Source organism: Leopardus geoffroyi, chromosome B2 (genome assembly GCF_018350155.1).
Source record: "Leopardus geoffroyi isolate Oge1 chromosome B2, O.geoffroyi_Oge1_pat1.0, whole genome shotgun sequence".
In the NCBI taxonomy this organism is placed as follows: Eukaryota; Metazoa; Chordata; class Mammalia; order Carnivora; family Felidae; genus Leopardus; species Leopardus geoffroyi.
In genome coordinates, this window is record NC_059332.1 from 47,289,821 (window position 1) to 47,305,007 (window position 15,187).

At 33.7% G+C, this 15,187-nt stretch overlaps 1 protein-coding gene across 3 annotated transcripts in view; it reads right to left on the reverse strand.

Annotated features, from left to right (window-relative positions):
- Positions 1 to 15,187, reverse strand: part of MMUT (methylmalonyl-CoA mutase) — a 36,531-nt gene that overhangs the window by 19,271 nt on the left and 2,073 nt on the right. For 2 of the 3 annotated variants that reach the window (XM_045498489.1, XM_045498488.1), the window contains exons 2-7: positions 12,623 to 13,047; positions 10,729 to 11,096; positions 7,042 to 7,199; positions 5,114 to 5,285; positions 3,638 to 3,886; positions 750 to 861 (exon numbers count right to left, since the gene is read on the reverse strand). In XM_045498489.1, coding sequence (XP_045354445.1) covers positions 750 to 861; positions 3,638 to 3,886; positions 5,114 to 5,285; positions 7,042 to 7,199; positions 10,729 to 11,096; positions 12,623 to 13,007 — 1,444 coding nt within the window. In that variant the 5' untranslated portion in view covers positions 13,008 to 13,047. Of the gene's footprint in view, positions 1 to 749; positions 862 to 3,637; positions 3,887 to 5,113; positions 5,286 to 7,041; positions 7,200 to 10,728; positions 11,097 to 12,622; positions 13,048 to 13,858; positions 13,936 to 15,187 lie in introns of all 3 variants that reach the window. The other variant, XM_045498487.1, reaches the window with a different exon arrangement.

Genomic DNA, 15,187 nt, shown 5'->3' on the forward strand with positions numbered 1-15,187 from the left:
TAATGTTTTCAATATATTCTTGTATTCTCTTACAGCCAATAGTTTTAACAAAAAGTACTTTTAAAATCTGTAAGTAATAAACCAGAATTATAAAGACATTTCCTTAACATAATAAGAATATATTTTGCCTCAAACTACCAGATTATTACCATTTAAAGACATCCTGCCACCCAACTCTTCTCCTTATTTCCTTTTCAGAACTCATCACAATCTATAATTATTTTATTGTGTGTTCACTTGCCCATTTTCTGTCTCCTTGTTACTAAAATGTAAACTCTAAGGGTGAAGAGATCATGTCTTTCCTGTTCACAGTTGTATCCCAGACATAATACAGTGCCCCAAATGCTAAATACTAAAAAAAAAAAAAAAGTGTTCACTGACTGAATGAATAAATACTCCAATGCAGAGCACAATGACTAATAATAATACCATCTTCAAAACGCTGGAGATACCCACTTACACACATACATACATACACACACACACACACACACACACGGGCATACCTCAACACATACTCTGTACATATGCTTGCCCATATGCATACATGCATGCAAAAATACAAACAGGAAGACAGATAGATAGATAGATAGATAGATAGATAGATAGATAGATAAAGAAACATCTAAGTTTCATTTTTCTATTATTTTTGTTTTATTAACTATGTATGTTATCTTTAAACAGAAATTAATATTTCTTTTTAAATACAGTACTGGATTTCACATATAAACATTTTCATTTTATCTTACCAGAATCTATTCTTGCTTGCCTTCGGGCAGCACATTCTTCAATTCGAAGTTTAGGTACTCCTTCTGCTACAGCTTTGGCCATTCCACCCATCTCTTCAATTTCATGAATAAGCTATTAAGAAAAATAGATTAATAAAACTGGAAAAGAATATAATGATATTTTTATAAACTATACAAATTTGTTATGTTACATAATTACCAATATTACTAAAATCCTAAACTATTCTAGTGGTAAGTTTAATGTTTCATAAGGAAAGAATTAAGTTAACATCAAGAGCTTTTCTATAGTTAGGAGTGCCTGGCTGGCTCAGTCAGGGGGAGTATGCAACTCTTGATCTCGGGGTGAGTTTGAGCTCCATGTTAGGTGTAGACATAAATGAATAAAATAATTTTTTTTTTTTAAAAAAAGGAAAAATGGGGTGGCTGAGTAGCTCAGTTGGTTAAGTGTCTGACCTCGGCTCAGGTCATGATCTCACAAATCCTGAGTTTGAGCCCCACGTCGGGCTCTGGGCTGACAGCTCAGAGTCTGGAGCCTGCTTTCACTTCTGTGTCTCCCTCTCTCTCTGCCTCTCCTCTGCTTGTGCTGTCTCTATCTCTCTCTCTCTCTCTCAAAAATAAAATAAACATTAAAAAAAATTTTTTTAAAGAGGAAAAAAGTTCCATAGAGTTAACAATATTGTACTGTATATTTGAAAGTTGCTAAGACAGTAGATGTTAAAAGTTCTTATCACAAGAAAAAAGAAATTGTATAACTGTGTGGTATGGAAAGTGACTAAACTTACTCTGGTAATCACTTTACAATTCATGCATATATCAAATCATCATGTTTTATATCTTAAATTAATACAATGTTTTATGTCCGTTATATCTCAAAAAAGATAGAAATTATATATTTAAAGTTACTTCAAAAGACAACAGAAAAACTAAGATGTATATTCTGGAAGCACAAAACCTGTCACTCAAGTCTTAGGAGAAAACTAAAGATAATATCAATAGTCTTTATTTTTAGTTACATAAGTTTTCATGGATACATAAATAAATACTCTTTAAGAAATGTATTTCAAAATGCAACTTCATTTTTTATTTGATCAGCACAATAATAACATAACTCTACTGCTATTGACACCAGCATACATCTAAAACTTCAATCACAGCCTTATTTATACATGAGGTGGTGGGAAAATGAATGGTGGAATGGTATATGACACAGCAGAAAGGAACAAAGTAAAACTTGTTTTTTTCCAGAAGAATTCAAGAAATTAGAATTTGTGTTGAACCAAAGCTAAGACAGGAAGCTAAAAAGAGGAAGACTACTTGAGAATTTAGAACTATCCCTCTCCCATTCTGTCAGGACAACCAAAGCTTACATCTGCAAAAAACAGACCAAAGTTTATCTCTGTAGAAAAGCAAGGGGCTACCAAACACCAAGTACATAGAGAGGCAAGGGTAAGATATCTTGATATAAAAACCTGTATTCTGAATAATAAGATTAAAGACAAAAGGCACACAGAGAAAAGAGACAATACAGGATAGAGAAGAAAACTTCAAAAAATATAATATCCTCAGAAAAAAAGATTATATTCTGTATTAATGAAACAAGTAACATAACATACAAAACACAGAAAACAAAATGAGCTTTTGGAAATTAAAAATATGATATATGAATTTTAAAGTGAGTAGAAATTTAAAGTTGACGACTCCCTAAGAAAACAAAACAGAATCTCAAAGATGAGTTATAGAACAGATAAGAACATCAGAGTATCATTCCAGGAGGTCCTTATCCAATAATTAAGAGTTCTAGAAAGAGAATGACAGAAAAAATGGCAGGGACAAAACTATCAAAAAAACAACACGACAATTTTCCAGAGTTATGAGAACATGAAAAATAGGCCAGATAAAAAATGCCCACCAAAGGTCTAGTCCAATATAGGAAAAATATACACATCAATGTCCCCCAACTCAAAAACAGAGATCCTAAAACTGTTAGAAAGAAAGGTCCTGAGAGTAGAAATAGCATCAGATTTCTAAACAGAAATATTAGAAGCTAGAATAAAAAGCAGATCAATGTTTACAAACTCTCAAATGAAAATAATTTCAAACACAGACTATCAACCAAATACCAGAGTAGAATAAAGACATTTTCAAACATCCAAAGTTTCATATAATTCATCCCCTATGTACAACTTCTGAGAGGTTCCTATGAGGTATCGTTCAAAATAACAAGGGATAAATCAACAGAGATAGACACAGCATTCAGGATACAGATTCAACATAGCAGAGGTGAAAAGAATTCCCAGGATAATGACAAAGGTTAGTCAAAGGACTGCAATGGTCAGCAGGTCTAGAGAGAAACTAGTCTAAATCAAATGGACAGCACTGGAGGACTTCAGAAGGATGTATACTATTGAGATGTAATTATATTGGTAGTATTATGAGACAAAAGAAAGAAGAGGTAAGAATCAGCTAAAATACTAAACTACCATACTACAAAGCAATAGGTAATGACTAAAATTGATGGAATTAGAACTAGTGTATATGTATAATTTTTAAATATGGAGATAAAAACAAACAAAAAAGATGTATTTGATTCAAAGAAGCAGGAAAAAAAGCAAGTAGAAGACAAAGGACTGCTTTTTTATGTTACAGCCTTTTAATACTAATACTCTTTTTAACTCTTTGAATAAAATACTTTAATACAAACACAATTATATTTTTAAATTATGTTTCAGTTTTGTATACTAGAAGGTCAAACCTAAAATTCTCTTTTTCTCTTGAAGATTTTATAAATCTTGATATAAATCTATGATTTGATTTACATATCAAAATACCTAATAACCTTTATAAATCTGTAAATCTTAAAACCACAATTTCAAAGAGGAGAAACTGACCTTCAAGGCAGCGTCATAAACATCATTCGTGAGAGATTCCATCATATAGGAACCTCCCCAAGGATCAGCCACTTTGGGAATCCCAGATTCTTCTTGAATAATGATTTGTGTATTCCTGGCAATTCGGGCACTTTTCACAGTTGGCAAACCCAAGGCTTCATCAAAAGAATTTGTGTGCAAAGACTGAGTCCCTCCAAACACTGCCGCCATTGCTTCTACTGTAGTACGAATGATGTTATTATAAGGGTCCTAAAACATTTAGAGAAAAGCAAAAAGTCAAAACAAGGGGACAACTGATAAAGGATGCTATGATTAAGCAGTGGCTAGTGTGTACTTACTTTGCCAATGCCTACATTAGGCTTCAGAATATCCAACAAATTAAGATGAATTAGTAAACAAGCCAGACTTAATAGGCACTCAATAAATGATTTATTAATAAGCGATTAATAAACAGATGAACAATGAATCTAGATAAGAAATCTGGATTCATTCTGTTACTGACTATGACTGGGGCAAGGCATTGGACCTTTCTGAACTTTAGCTGCCTTAGCTGTAAAAATGAGGAGGTTAAGACAAAAATGATTATTAAAGTTCCTTCCAATCCTGAAATCTCTACTTCTCCATTTATAAGGACCTGAAGCAATATTTAATAGATATATTAGTTTTTATTTACTTTTAGGTGTATAAAAGAAATGTAGCTTTAAAGTTATGAATTATTTTTAATATATCAAAATAATTTTATATGTAAAGAAAATGCATGAAAAAAGATCAGTTTTTTAATAGAATGAAATTAAATTATGCAAATTAAAATTGCATTTAAATGGTATGTCTGCATGCATATTTATTTAAACTAAAATAAATATAACTAAAATCAATAATATAGATGCACAAATTTTTAATTAGGTGATTTTATGTCAAGAATTTTAACTCTTGGGGTGCCTGGATGGCTCAGTCGGTTGAACATCCAACTCTTGATTTTGGCTCAGGTAATGATTTCACGGTTCGTGAGATTAAGCCCCATATTGGGTTCTGTGCTGTCAGTGGGGAGCCTGCTTGGGATGCTATCTCTCCCTCTCTGTCTGACCCTTCCTCATTTGCATGCTCTCTTTCTCTCTTTCTGAATGAATAAATATTAAAAAAATAATTTAAACTCTTAAAATTATTTAAGGCGATATTAACTAAGTTGTGGTTTTTACTTCTTCCTCATCATATTTTTTCTTTACTTTTAAAAAGGTAAAACAGCACTGCATACAAGCTAACGTTTAAATGATTTTATATTATTAACCACTAGAGGGAGCCAACTTCATTTATTATAATACATGCATAAAAACCATCAATGTGCATTATGCTTTAGAATAATTATAATTTTCAAATATTAACAGATAGCTTCTTAAACCTACTTCCTGACTATGCTATCTTGCTTGTAAGACAATATATGACTTTACTAAAATTCTACACTTTAAATTATACACATACCTGCTCAGTAAGTGACCATCCTGATGTCTGACAATGAGCCCTTAGAAGAAGAGATTTAGAGTTTTTAGGCTGAAACATTTTCTCTATTAAGTGAGCCCAGAGTCTTCTCCCAGCTCTCATTTTTGCTATTTCCATATAAAAGTTCATCCCAATTCCCCAGAAGAAAGACAACCTAAAATAGTAATGTTAAGTCCATTATTTGATTATACTTAACAATCTAAAATGGAAAATAAAACTCATTGTACCACACACTAAACAAAACAGCATCCACATTTTAATTTCAAACAACTTAATCTGAATTAAAATCAAAGCATAAGCATATATACATTAGTAACTTTAAACCTAACAGATAAAAGTACAGTTTTAGGCACACAGAAGAAATAGCTGTGGTTATCTGCTTCAGGTAGAAATTATTCACTTCACAGTTGGTCTTCTATAGAAAAGAAGTTCCTCTTGTGTCTTTAAATATAGAATGCATCACTATCCAAAAATAAATACTTCAAGAATACCCAATATGTAAGTCAGGGGTAACCCATGAAGGGAATAAAACCACAAACTTGTGGTTTTGGATAGCAAGAAAGTTTTCCTGTTGTTTTGTTTTGTTTTGTTTTGTTTTGAAAGAATTATAGTATATTTGGTCTAGGAATGTATTTCTCCAATTGCCCCCAAACCCACTACTCCTTTTTATCTTATATTCTGTCACTGATTTACACATTTAGTTTACTTGCCCATGCCTAAAGGCAGAAAGGCTGTGTTTCTTCAAATAAAACAAGGTGAGCCTTAATTAAGCTAAAAACCAGTAAAATTTTTTGATATGCCCTTGGAAGAAATTGTTAACATTGCAGTCCTCAAATATTTGTCTCGGGATACTTGTTCACTCTTAAAAATACTAAAGATCCCAAAGAATTTTTATTTGGATAATATCTATCAATATTGTATATATTAATTCATTTAGAAACAGTAAACATACATGTTAACAAAAGTAACATTTTTATGAAAAGCAATTACTTTGCTAAAATAAAAAAAAATTGTAATAAAAAAGTCACTATTTTACATTTTTGCAAATCTAATGTGTGGCTTAAGGGAAGACAGTTGGAATAAGTATCTGCTTCTACATTCAATCTATTGCAACATCACATATCATGTAGCTTCTGGAAAACAATGTACACTCTTGAAATAATGAAAGTGGTAAAGGCACATAAAGATTTAATACAATCATGAAAACAATTTGACCTGAAAGATCCCAGGGTTAGTTACCCTGAGGGGTCCTTAGACCACACTTTGAGAACTGCTGTCATAATATGTATGCAACAACCTCTGATATAGAGTCTATGAACTCGCTGAGGGCAAAAGTCATGTTTTTACAAATTTTATTCCCAGCACATAAGTTTGTGCTTGGCCCAGAGCAAAACTTAGCAATTACTCATATGTCCAATTTTTAATCACCAAATTTAAACAATTCTTAAACTTCAATCAAGTATATTTTTTATATAAATTTATTAATAAGCTGTTTTAAAACAGAAATGTTTAATAGCGCTGTGAATTCCAAAACACTTAAATTACAAGTGCAACAGAAAAAAATGTAATAGATGACTTCTTTTTAAAATGGAAAAATAAAGAATAAAAGTCAATATCATTTATATGTTTACAGTTTAATTGTCAAAATATGCCAGTTAATTGTGTTCTGTGAACAACTGAAAAACAAGATTCCTCTCATTTACCAAGAAGTAGAGTAAAATTTAATTCTAATTTTTAATTGTAAACAGTATTGGCTTATTCTCTTATTATTACTCCAATAAAACATAAGAGAATCTAGTATGACATTTATATACACAAATTCATTTTATCAATATATTTACTATATACTCATAAATTGGTCCTAAAAATTTTCCTAACACTGAAACAATCTCTGAGGTCAATTTACTCACCTTGGTGCAAATTCATCAATTGTCAGACCAGCCTGGAGTCCAGTTCTACAGTATTCCAACCCATCTGCTATAGTATAGGCCAGTTCCAGAATGGCGTCAGCCCCTGCTTCCTGCATATGGTATCCACTAATTGAAATTGAATTAAATTTTGGCATGTGCTACATAAAATAATAAAAAATATAACAGTGAATAAAAAATTTTAAAGGTTCTCTATTAAACTCATTTTCTAAAAGACTATTATTTTGTAAATGATGTTCAACTCAGATACACTAAGTAGTCTTTAACATTAACTGAAAATATTTAACGCTTACTTTGTTATATTTAATTCACTCCTCAATTTAAGTGGTGATTCAATGAACCATTGTAAAATTTGCACCTGTTTTATTTTTCTGGTGAAAAAGAATTTGCACTAACCATTCTTTAGAGTCAAAGTTTAAACTCTGAAATTAATTAGCTAAAAGTAGGAATGAATCTTTAGTCCGAAAATTGAATAAACATCTTTAATTCCAAACCAAGGACTGTGACCTCTTAAGAGATCCTAAGATCTCATAACTTTGGGCTAATCTTCTAAGGATAAATACATTTAAGTTTTATTAGTTATCAATTTTCTTGTTTGAAGTTCTTTTTGAAGTCACTGAAAATGACTACATACTGAAATAAAACAGGATTAAGATACATGGATTAAAAATCAAAGACTTCAATTGGATTTACTGTGATATTTAATGCTAAGCATATCCCAGACAGGTTCTTTCTTGCCAAATCACTAAAAAGATGGCATTTCTACCATTCCCCTCAAATTTATTAGAGAGGGTACATAGCACAAATATACTGCCAAGCCCCAAAATTATCCTCCTTCCCAAGAATTGGCCAAATAAAATAATAAAAGCTAAATCACAGAAATTGAGTACGGTAGTTAAGAACATGGGCTCTAGAGTCAAAGTACTCAAAGTCTAGTTGATGGCTAGTGTCAGTTAACTAGTCATAAGGCTACAGGCAAGTTTCTCAACCTAGTTATTCCCTGGTTTCTTAAAATATAAAATAGAGGTACTTCCTCATGGAGTTGCTGTAGGATTAAATGAAATGACTCACCTAAACCACTTAGTATTATTCCAGTATGCAGGAAGCATTCAAAAAATGTTACTTGCTGTTGCTAATGTATGCTATGGGCTATCTGTAATTTACATTTTTTAATACTTATAATTAACCAAAAGGTCTTGAAAAATGTTCCATCGCAAAAACAGTAAGGAGACTGAATAACATGGAATTGAGAGACAAGTTGAGTGCATTTATTGCTTATAAATAAGAAGCAACGAAAGAAGCAGGTGCCTCTCTACAAAGAGGATTTTAGTAGCAGAATTTCTTTAAAAATAATAGAAATATTGGAATATTGGAATATTATTCAGCCTTAAAAAGGAGGTTAATTCTGATACATCGTACAACATGGATGAGTCTTGAAGACATTATGCTAAGTGAAGTAAGCCAGTCACAAAAAGACAAATACTTTATCATTCCACTTATATGAGGTACCTAGAGTAGTCAAATTCACAGAGATAGAAAGTGGAACGACAGTTTCCAGGAGCTGGAGGGACAGGAGGATGGGGAGTTATTATTTAACAGGCACAGAGTTTCAGGTTTGCGAGACGAAAAGAGTTTTGGAAACGGATGGTGGTGATGGTTGCACAACAGTGTGAATATACTTAATGCCACTGAACTGTACACTTCAAAAGAGTGAAGATGGTAAATTTTACATTGTGTATTTTTCTACAATTAAAATTTTTTAAAAATATAAAAGTTTACAGTTCACAAAGTACTTCAATGTAACATTATTTGACCAGTATGTGAAACCAGAACTTTTACACTTATGTGAAGGATTATATAAAGCAATTTTGAACTTGCAGATGACATTAGGACCTTCCAAAAGGGGAAATGCCCAAGTACATAATAGCACAAACTAAGCAACCTGCTACCAACTATTCAATTCTCCCCTCTCTTCCCGTAATACCTGAACCTTAAATGCAGAGTGCCGATGTGCAAGAACTGTACTTCCAATCTCCTCTCACTACTGTGTGTGTCCATTGAGATAGTGGAACTTTCATTTGTTCCTTCTGGAAATTCACCTTAAGTCAGAGGAGCTGTCCCCCTCCCCATGCCAAACACATCCAGCCCACCTACTTCCTCAACCATAAGGTAGCACAAGGTAAAATGAACCCTAATGACTGTGGAGCAACCCTACAACCAAGCTCTTGATAACCTACTTTCCAACTTCTTTCGTATGAAAGAGAATCGACTCCTGTTTAGTTAAAGCTACTGCTATCTTTGTACGTGTGTTTGTCATATAAGTCAGTCAGAGAAAGACAGATTATCATATGTTTTCACTCATATGTAGAACTTGAGAAACAACAGACCATAGAGGAAGGGAAGGGTAAACGATAGTTTCAAACAGAGAGGGAGGTGAACCCATAAGAGACTCTTAAATACAGAGAACAAACTGAGGGTTGATGGGGGGAGGAGGGGAGGGGAAAATGTGATGGACATTGAGGATGCCATTTGTTGGGATGAGCACTGGGTGTTATATGTAAGCGATGAATCATGGGAATCTACCCCCGAAACCAAGAGCACACTGTATACACTGTTTGTTAGCTAACTTGACAATAAATTATATTAAATAAATAATAAATACATAAAAAACACACACACAAAACCATTCTTCTAACTTTTCTGTAAGGTTTAAAGTATTCAAAATAAAAAGTTTTGGGAAAACTGAAAAAATAAAAATAAAAAATAAATGTAATCCTGCACATATGGTCTTGAAATTGAAAAGGGCAATAAAAATATACAATTCTATACAATATAGTTCACAGGGACAAATGAGATCTATGAAAAGACATAAAAGTGCAAAGTGTAAAAGCTGAATATCAAATGAGAAGAGTAGGCAATGCTTGCAAGAGTTCTGAGGTAATAGCAATTACAAGAAATAAATGAGATTTTTTTAAAAAAGGTTTCATGGTAGAGGAGAGACTGGCCTTTTGGCATGAAATAATACAGTCTAACTTTAAGGTAGGTAAAGAAACGGAGAGCATTGTCAGCAAGAAGCAGAGTGTAAATGATGAGGGAAAATACATATTAGTTACTCAGAGAAAAATGAAGTTTTATGTTTCCCAATGGAGGGATTGTTGCTAAGATAGGAACACTGTAAGAACCTTCTTTTTCCACCACTCTGATTGGGGAAGATAAACCTAATACAGGAGTGAAATATCAGGGACCACATTGTGGATGCAGATATAAATGACATCTTCTAATCTAGTTTCTAATAGAAATACAGCTGATATTTTGATCTCCAACTGTCAGACACAAGTGTGCACTTCAAAACTGAATCTGAATTCTGGCAAGAAACAAAGTATAAATGATGAACCCTCCCTGATTCTAACAATTATCAGAGGATACAAATTTAAAAATAAGTAAAATACAGTAAATGTCTAATGCCAAGATTCCTATAGGTAACAACACACTATGAGTACACTGAAAGCAAAAAAATACAAACTAGCAACACACATAAACATAAAACCCACACTCTGACTTTATACTATTATTCAGACTCACTTATCAAATTCAAATTAGGTTATGATATTTTATAAAAATTCCTGCATCTAAAGAAGGAAAGCAAAACCCACAAGAAGCAGAAAATACCTTTGCTGTATACTGGAAGATGTCAGCAATAATTTTCATGGATGGTTCTGGAGGAAAAATATAAGTATTTCTGACCATAAACTCCTTTAGTATATCATTTTGGATTGTACCAGTGAGTTTCTCTTTAGGTACACCTTGTTCTTCTCCAGTTACTATAAAAGTCGCAAGAACTGGAATAACTGCTCCATTCATGGTCATGGAAACTGACATTTTTTCTAAAGGAATTCCATCAAAAAGAATTTTGGTATCTTCCACAGTGTCAATAGCAACACCAGCCATTCCAACATCACCACGAACTCGAGGATTATCTGAATCATATCCACGATGTGTCGCCAGATCAAAGGCAACTGATAATCCCTGCTGACCAGCTAAACACACAAAGGAAAAACAATGTAGAATTAAAGAGTCTGGCATCAAAGTAAACTGATTTATGTTAACACTACTAACGGTGTTGATTCAGCTCATCATAGGATACTTTTATAACAAACATTATTTTTATGCTTATACATGTCAAAATAAATTTAAATAAAGACACTTCATCTCCTAAACTGTTTTCCCATATGGCAAAATGTACAAACTGGGTTCCAGAACAAAAAGAACAAAACATCTCACTATTTTATATCTATTTGAGGATTTTTTTAACCTTGTTTTTTTTAATAACTTCAACTTTGTATGTCTTAATCCCCTTTACCTATTTTGCCCTTATCTTAACAATTTTAGGTAAAAAAATATTTTTTTAAGTTTATTTATTTGTTTTTAGAGAGAGAGCACATGTGCACATGAGCAGGGTAAGGGCAGAGAGAGAGAGAATCCCAAACAGACTCTGAGCTGTGACCACAGAGCCAGATTCAGGGCTCAACCTCAACGATCTGAGATCATGACTTGAGCCGAAATCAGAGTTGGATGCTTAACCAACTGAGTCACCCAGGCGCCCCTCAGTAAAAATACTTTTTAAGATTCATGAAAAGATCTGGCTGTTCACAAATAGTTAACATAACTTGGTATTTGTATGCTCGTTTATTTTTATTCTTGTGTTTAATATGGTCATAACAAGATGTCTTGGCTATTCAAATATTCTGGAAAACAGAATTATGAACACCATGCAAAAAAATAAAAATAGTTTACACTAAATATGAGATCCTCCATCTGCAATATAAATGTACAGATCCTCAAATTTAGCAAACAATATAATTTTAATATAGATCAGAAAGAAATAGTAGTTAATATGATTTTTAGAGACCTAAGTGCCAGATTGCACTAAATATATTTGTACATTATCATTTGTTTATTACTTTCTTTAAACCATTTAAACCATTTCCTCTTTAATTCCTATCCTAACAACGTTAAGTAAAAACTCAAAGAGGGATGCCTGGGTGGTTCGGTTCATTGGGCATTTGACTGTTGATATGGGCTCAGGTCACATTCTCATGGTTTGTGAATTCAAGCCCCGCATTGGGCTCTGCAATAGCAGTGAGTGTGAAGCCTGCCTGGGATACTCTCTTCCCCTTTCTCTGCCCCTCCCTTGCTCACACACATTCTCTATTTCTAAAAAAATAAAAATAAATTTAAAATAAAAAGAAATAAACTTTAATTTTAAAAAAGCTTCTCAAAGAAAAAGCCAATGTCTCTCATGTCGTATGAGTTTAATTCCTTTTTATGTAACATGTATGTAACTGTTATTGGCATTCAAGAATTTAGCACCCTATTCTGGATCACTCATTTTTTTGACCACGAAAGTTGAAAAACATTCATATTTCTCAGAGTATAGTCTTAACTACAAAACTATAAAGTGACTATCATTTTTACAGAGATCAACCAGTCTCCCTTCAAAAGAAGCCAGGAACAGGAAATGTATGGTTGATCATAAATATAATGTTTTGCATAAAAATCTCACCCTTAATATTGTCTTTATAGAACTTATTGCTTTCTTCCACAGTACTAAAACCAGCATACTGGCGGATGGTCCAGGGCCTAAAGGTGTACATGGTGGGATATGGTCCACGTGTGAATGGCTTCACTCCTGGAATTTCTTCAGGTAAGTCATTGGTATCCCTGCTAGAATATAAGGGTTTTATGGAGATCCCTTCTGGAGTATGCCATATCAGGTCTTCTGGGTTTTTGCCTTTCAACTGCTTTTTGGCCAGGGCAGCCCATTCTGGATGAAGGGGTTGTTGCTGGTGCAGAAGTCTCCGCCATATAAGCCTGGATCCTGATGACTCTTTGAGCTGCTTCAGGTGATGAGGTGAAAGCAAAAGAAGCCAAGTCTTAGCCCTCAACATGATGGAGCATGGAAAACACCTAAAAGGAACACGAACTGGCCTAGAAAAAGAAGTACAGTATATATGTGTTTACAAAAGCCAAATGGGAACTATTGGTGAGGAGGGAAAAAAAGGCATTTTAGTATGATTTCATCTCTTCTTTCCTGCTTCCTATACCTGATACTTCGTAACGTTGGATCTTCTTCTCCACAATTACTATCATTGTTCTAGTCTTCTAACTCAATACTTTGTTAGCTGGTTTTACTGGCCAGTCTTAGGGTCTCTAATCCATTCTACACACTGACACCAATGCAAATATGGTCATGTCACACTTCACTTAGGATTTTTCAAAGGTTCTGCATTATTTAGAGGATAACATACAGCCTCCTGATTTCTTCATTGAAAACATTTTTCACATCTACTTTATGACACTCATTGTGTTGGGTGCTGGAGATAATAATGGAGAACAAGAGAAATAGGCATTCAAGGTCTCTATGACCTGATCACTGCTTACTTCTCAGACTCATCACTGTTCCAGAAATACTGGATAACCTATAGCTCCCTGCATGTATCAAAGTTCCATGATTTGCTCTTGCTCTTCCATCTACCTAGAATGTTCTTCTTTGCCTAATCTGGCTAAGGCATCATCTCCAATACGCAGGGCTTTCTACAGGCCAGGCACTGCTACAAGGGCTTTACACAGAGTAGCAATTTTCATCCTCACAACACCACCAAGATAGGTACTAATGTTATTCCCATTTTACAGATGAGAAAACTGAGACACAGAAGAGCCAGCATTTAAACCTAGGCAGCACTAGGTTTCAAAGTCCTAGCATTTAAATAATATATTCAAAGGTTTTCCCTGAACTCACATGCTGGGCTAAATGACCTCTTCAGTATTCCATACCACCGCACTGTTTCTCTCTTTAGACATCTGTTATCTCCCACACTACAACATATTAAAATACCATTTTTAACTTTTATATAAAATATATTAAGGTGTATAAAATTATACACATATATACATATTTCTCTGCTAATTTATTAACTGACCCAACATTAGAGCTGTATATTCCTAATAACTAGCACAGTCTTACACTAAGTGACTAAGTCTGATTTCACCATTTTACACATAGAAATTAAGATCCAGAGAAATAAATGAGTAAAGAAATTGGATCAAAATTCCACTGTTCATCTGAATTACGTAAATACTTGCTAGAGTCATACAGCTTCAACATATAGAGCCTAGTATTTTAAAAGGTTTGGGGATGCAAATTTTATTAATATATTCATCATGCTCTATAATGCATAAAGCAACAAGTAAAGTGAACTTAAAACTCTATTTTCTTTTTTTTTTTTTTTAATTTTTTTTTTTTAATGTTTTTTTTTATTTATTTTTGAGATGGGGAGAGACAGAGCATGAACGGGGGAGGGGCAGAGAGAGAGGGAGACACAGAATCGGAAACAGGCTCCAGGCTCTGAGCCATCAGCCCAGAGCCCGACGCGGGGCTCGAACTCACGGACCGCGAGATCGTGACCTGGCTGAAGCCGGACGCTTAACCGACTGCGCCACCCAGGCGCCCCTAAAACTCTATTTTCTATACCATCTCTTACCTATCAATTTAATGAAACTTAAAGAAAAATAAGAATACTCAACATTTGTTAGAGGGTTGTGAAACAAAAGAAAAACCACTGGTGGGAATATAAGCTGATTTAATTACTTTGGAAAGCAAATTGGCAATATGCACAAAAAGTGTCAGAACTGATTATGCCATTCCACTGAGGAACAACACTCCTAGGAAAGTTACCATATAAAAATGCATGTTTCCTATAGTTTTATTTGTAATAAAGAAAATTTAGAAACATCTTAAATGTCTAACAATGTAGGAATAAGTGAATAATAGTATATACAAGTGATAGAATTTTACATAGCTATTAAAATATATTTAGGGGCGCCTGGGTGGCGCAGTCGGTTAAGCGTCCGACTTCAGCCAGGTCACGATCTCGCGGTCCGTGGGTTCGAGCCCCGCATCGGGCTCTGGGCTGATGGCTCAGAGCCTGGAGCCTGTTTCCGATTCTGTGTCTCCCTCTCTCTCTGCCTCTCCCCCGTTCATGCTCTGTCTCTCTCTGTCCCAAAAATAAATAAAAACGTTGAGGAAAAAAAAATTAAAAAAAATAAAATAAAATATATTTAGAAAATG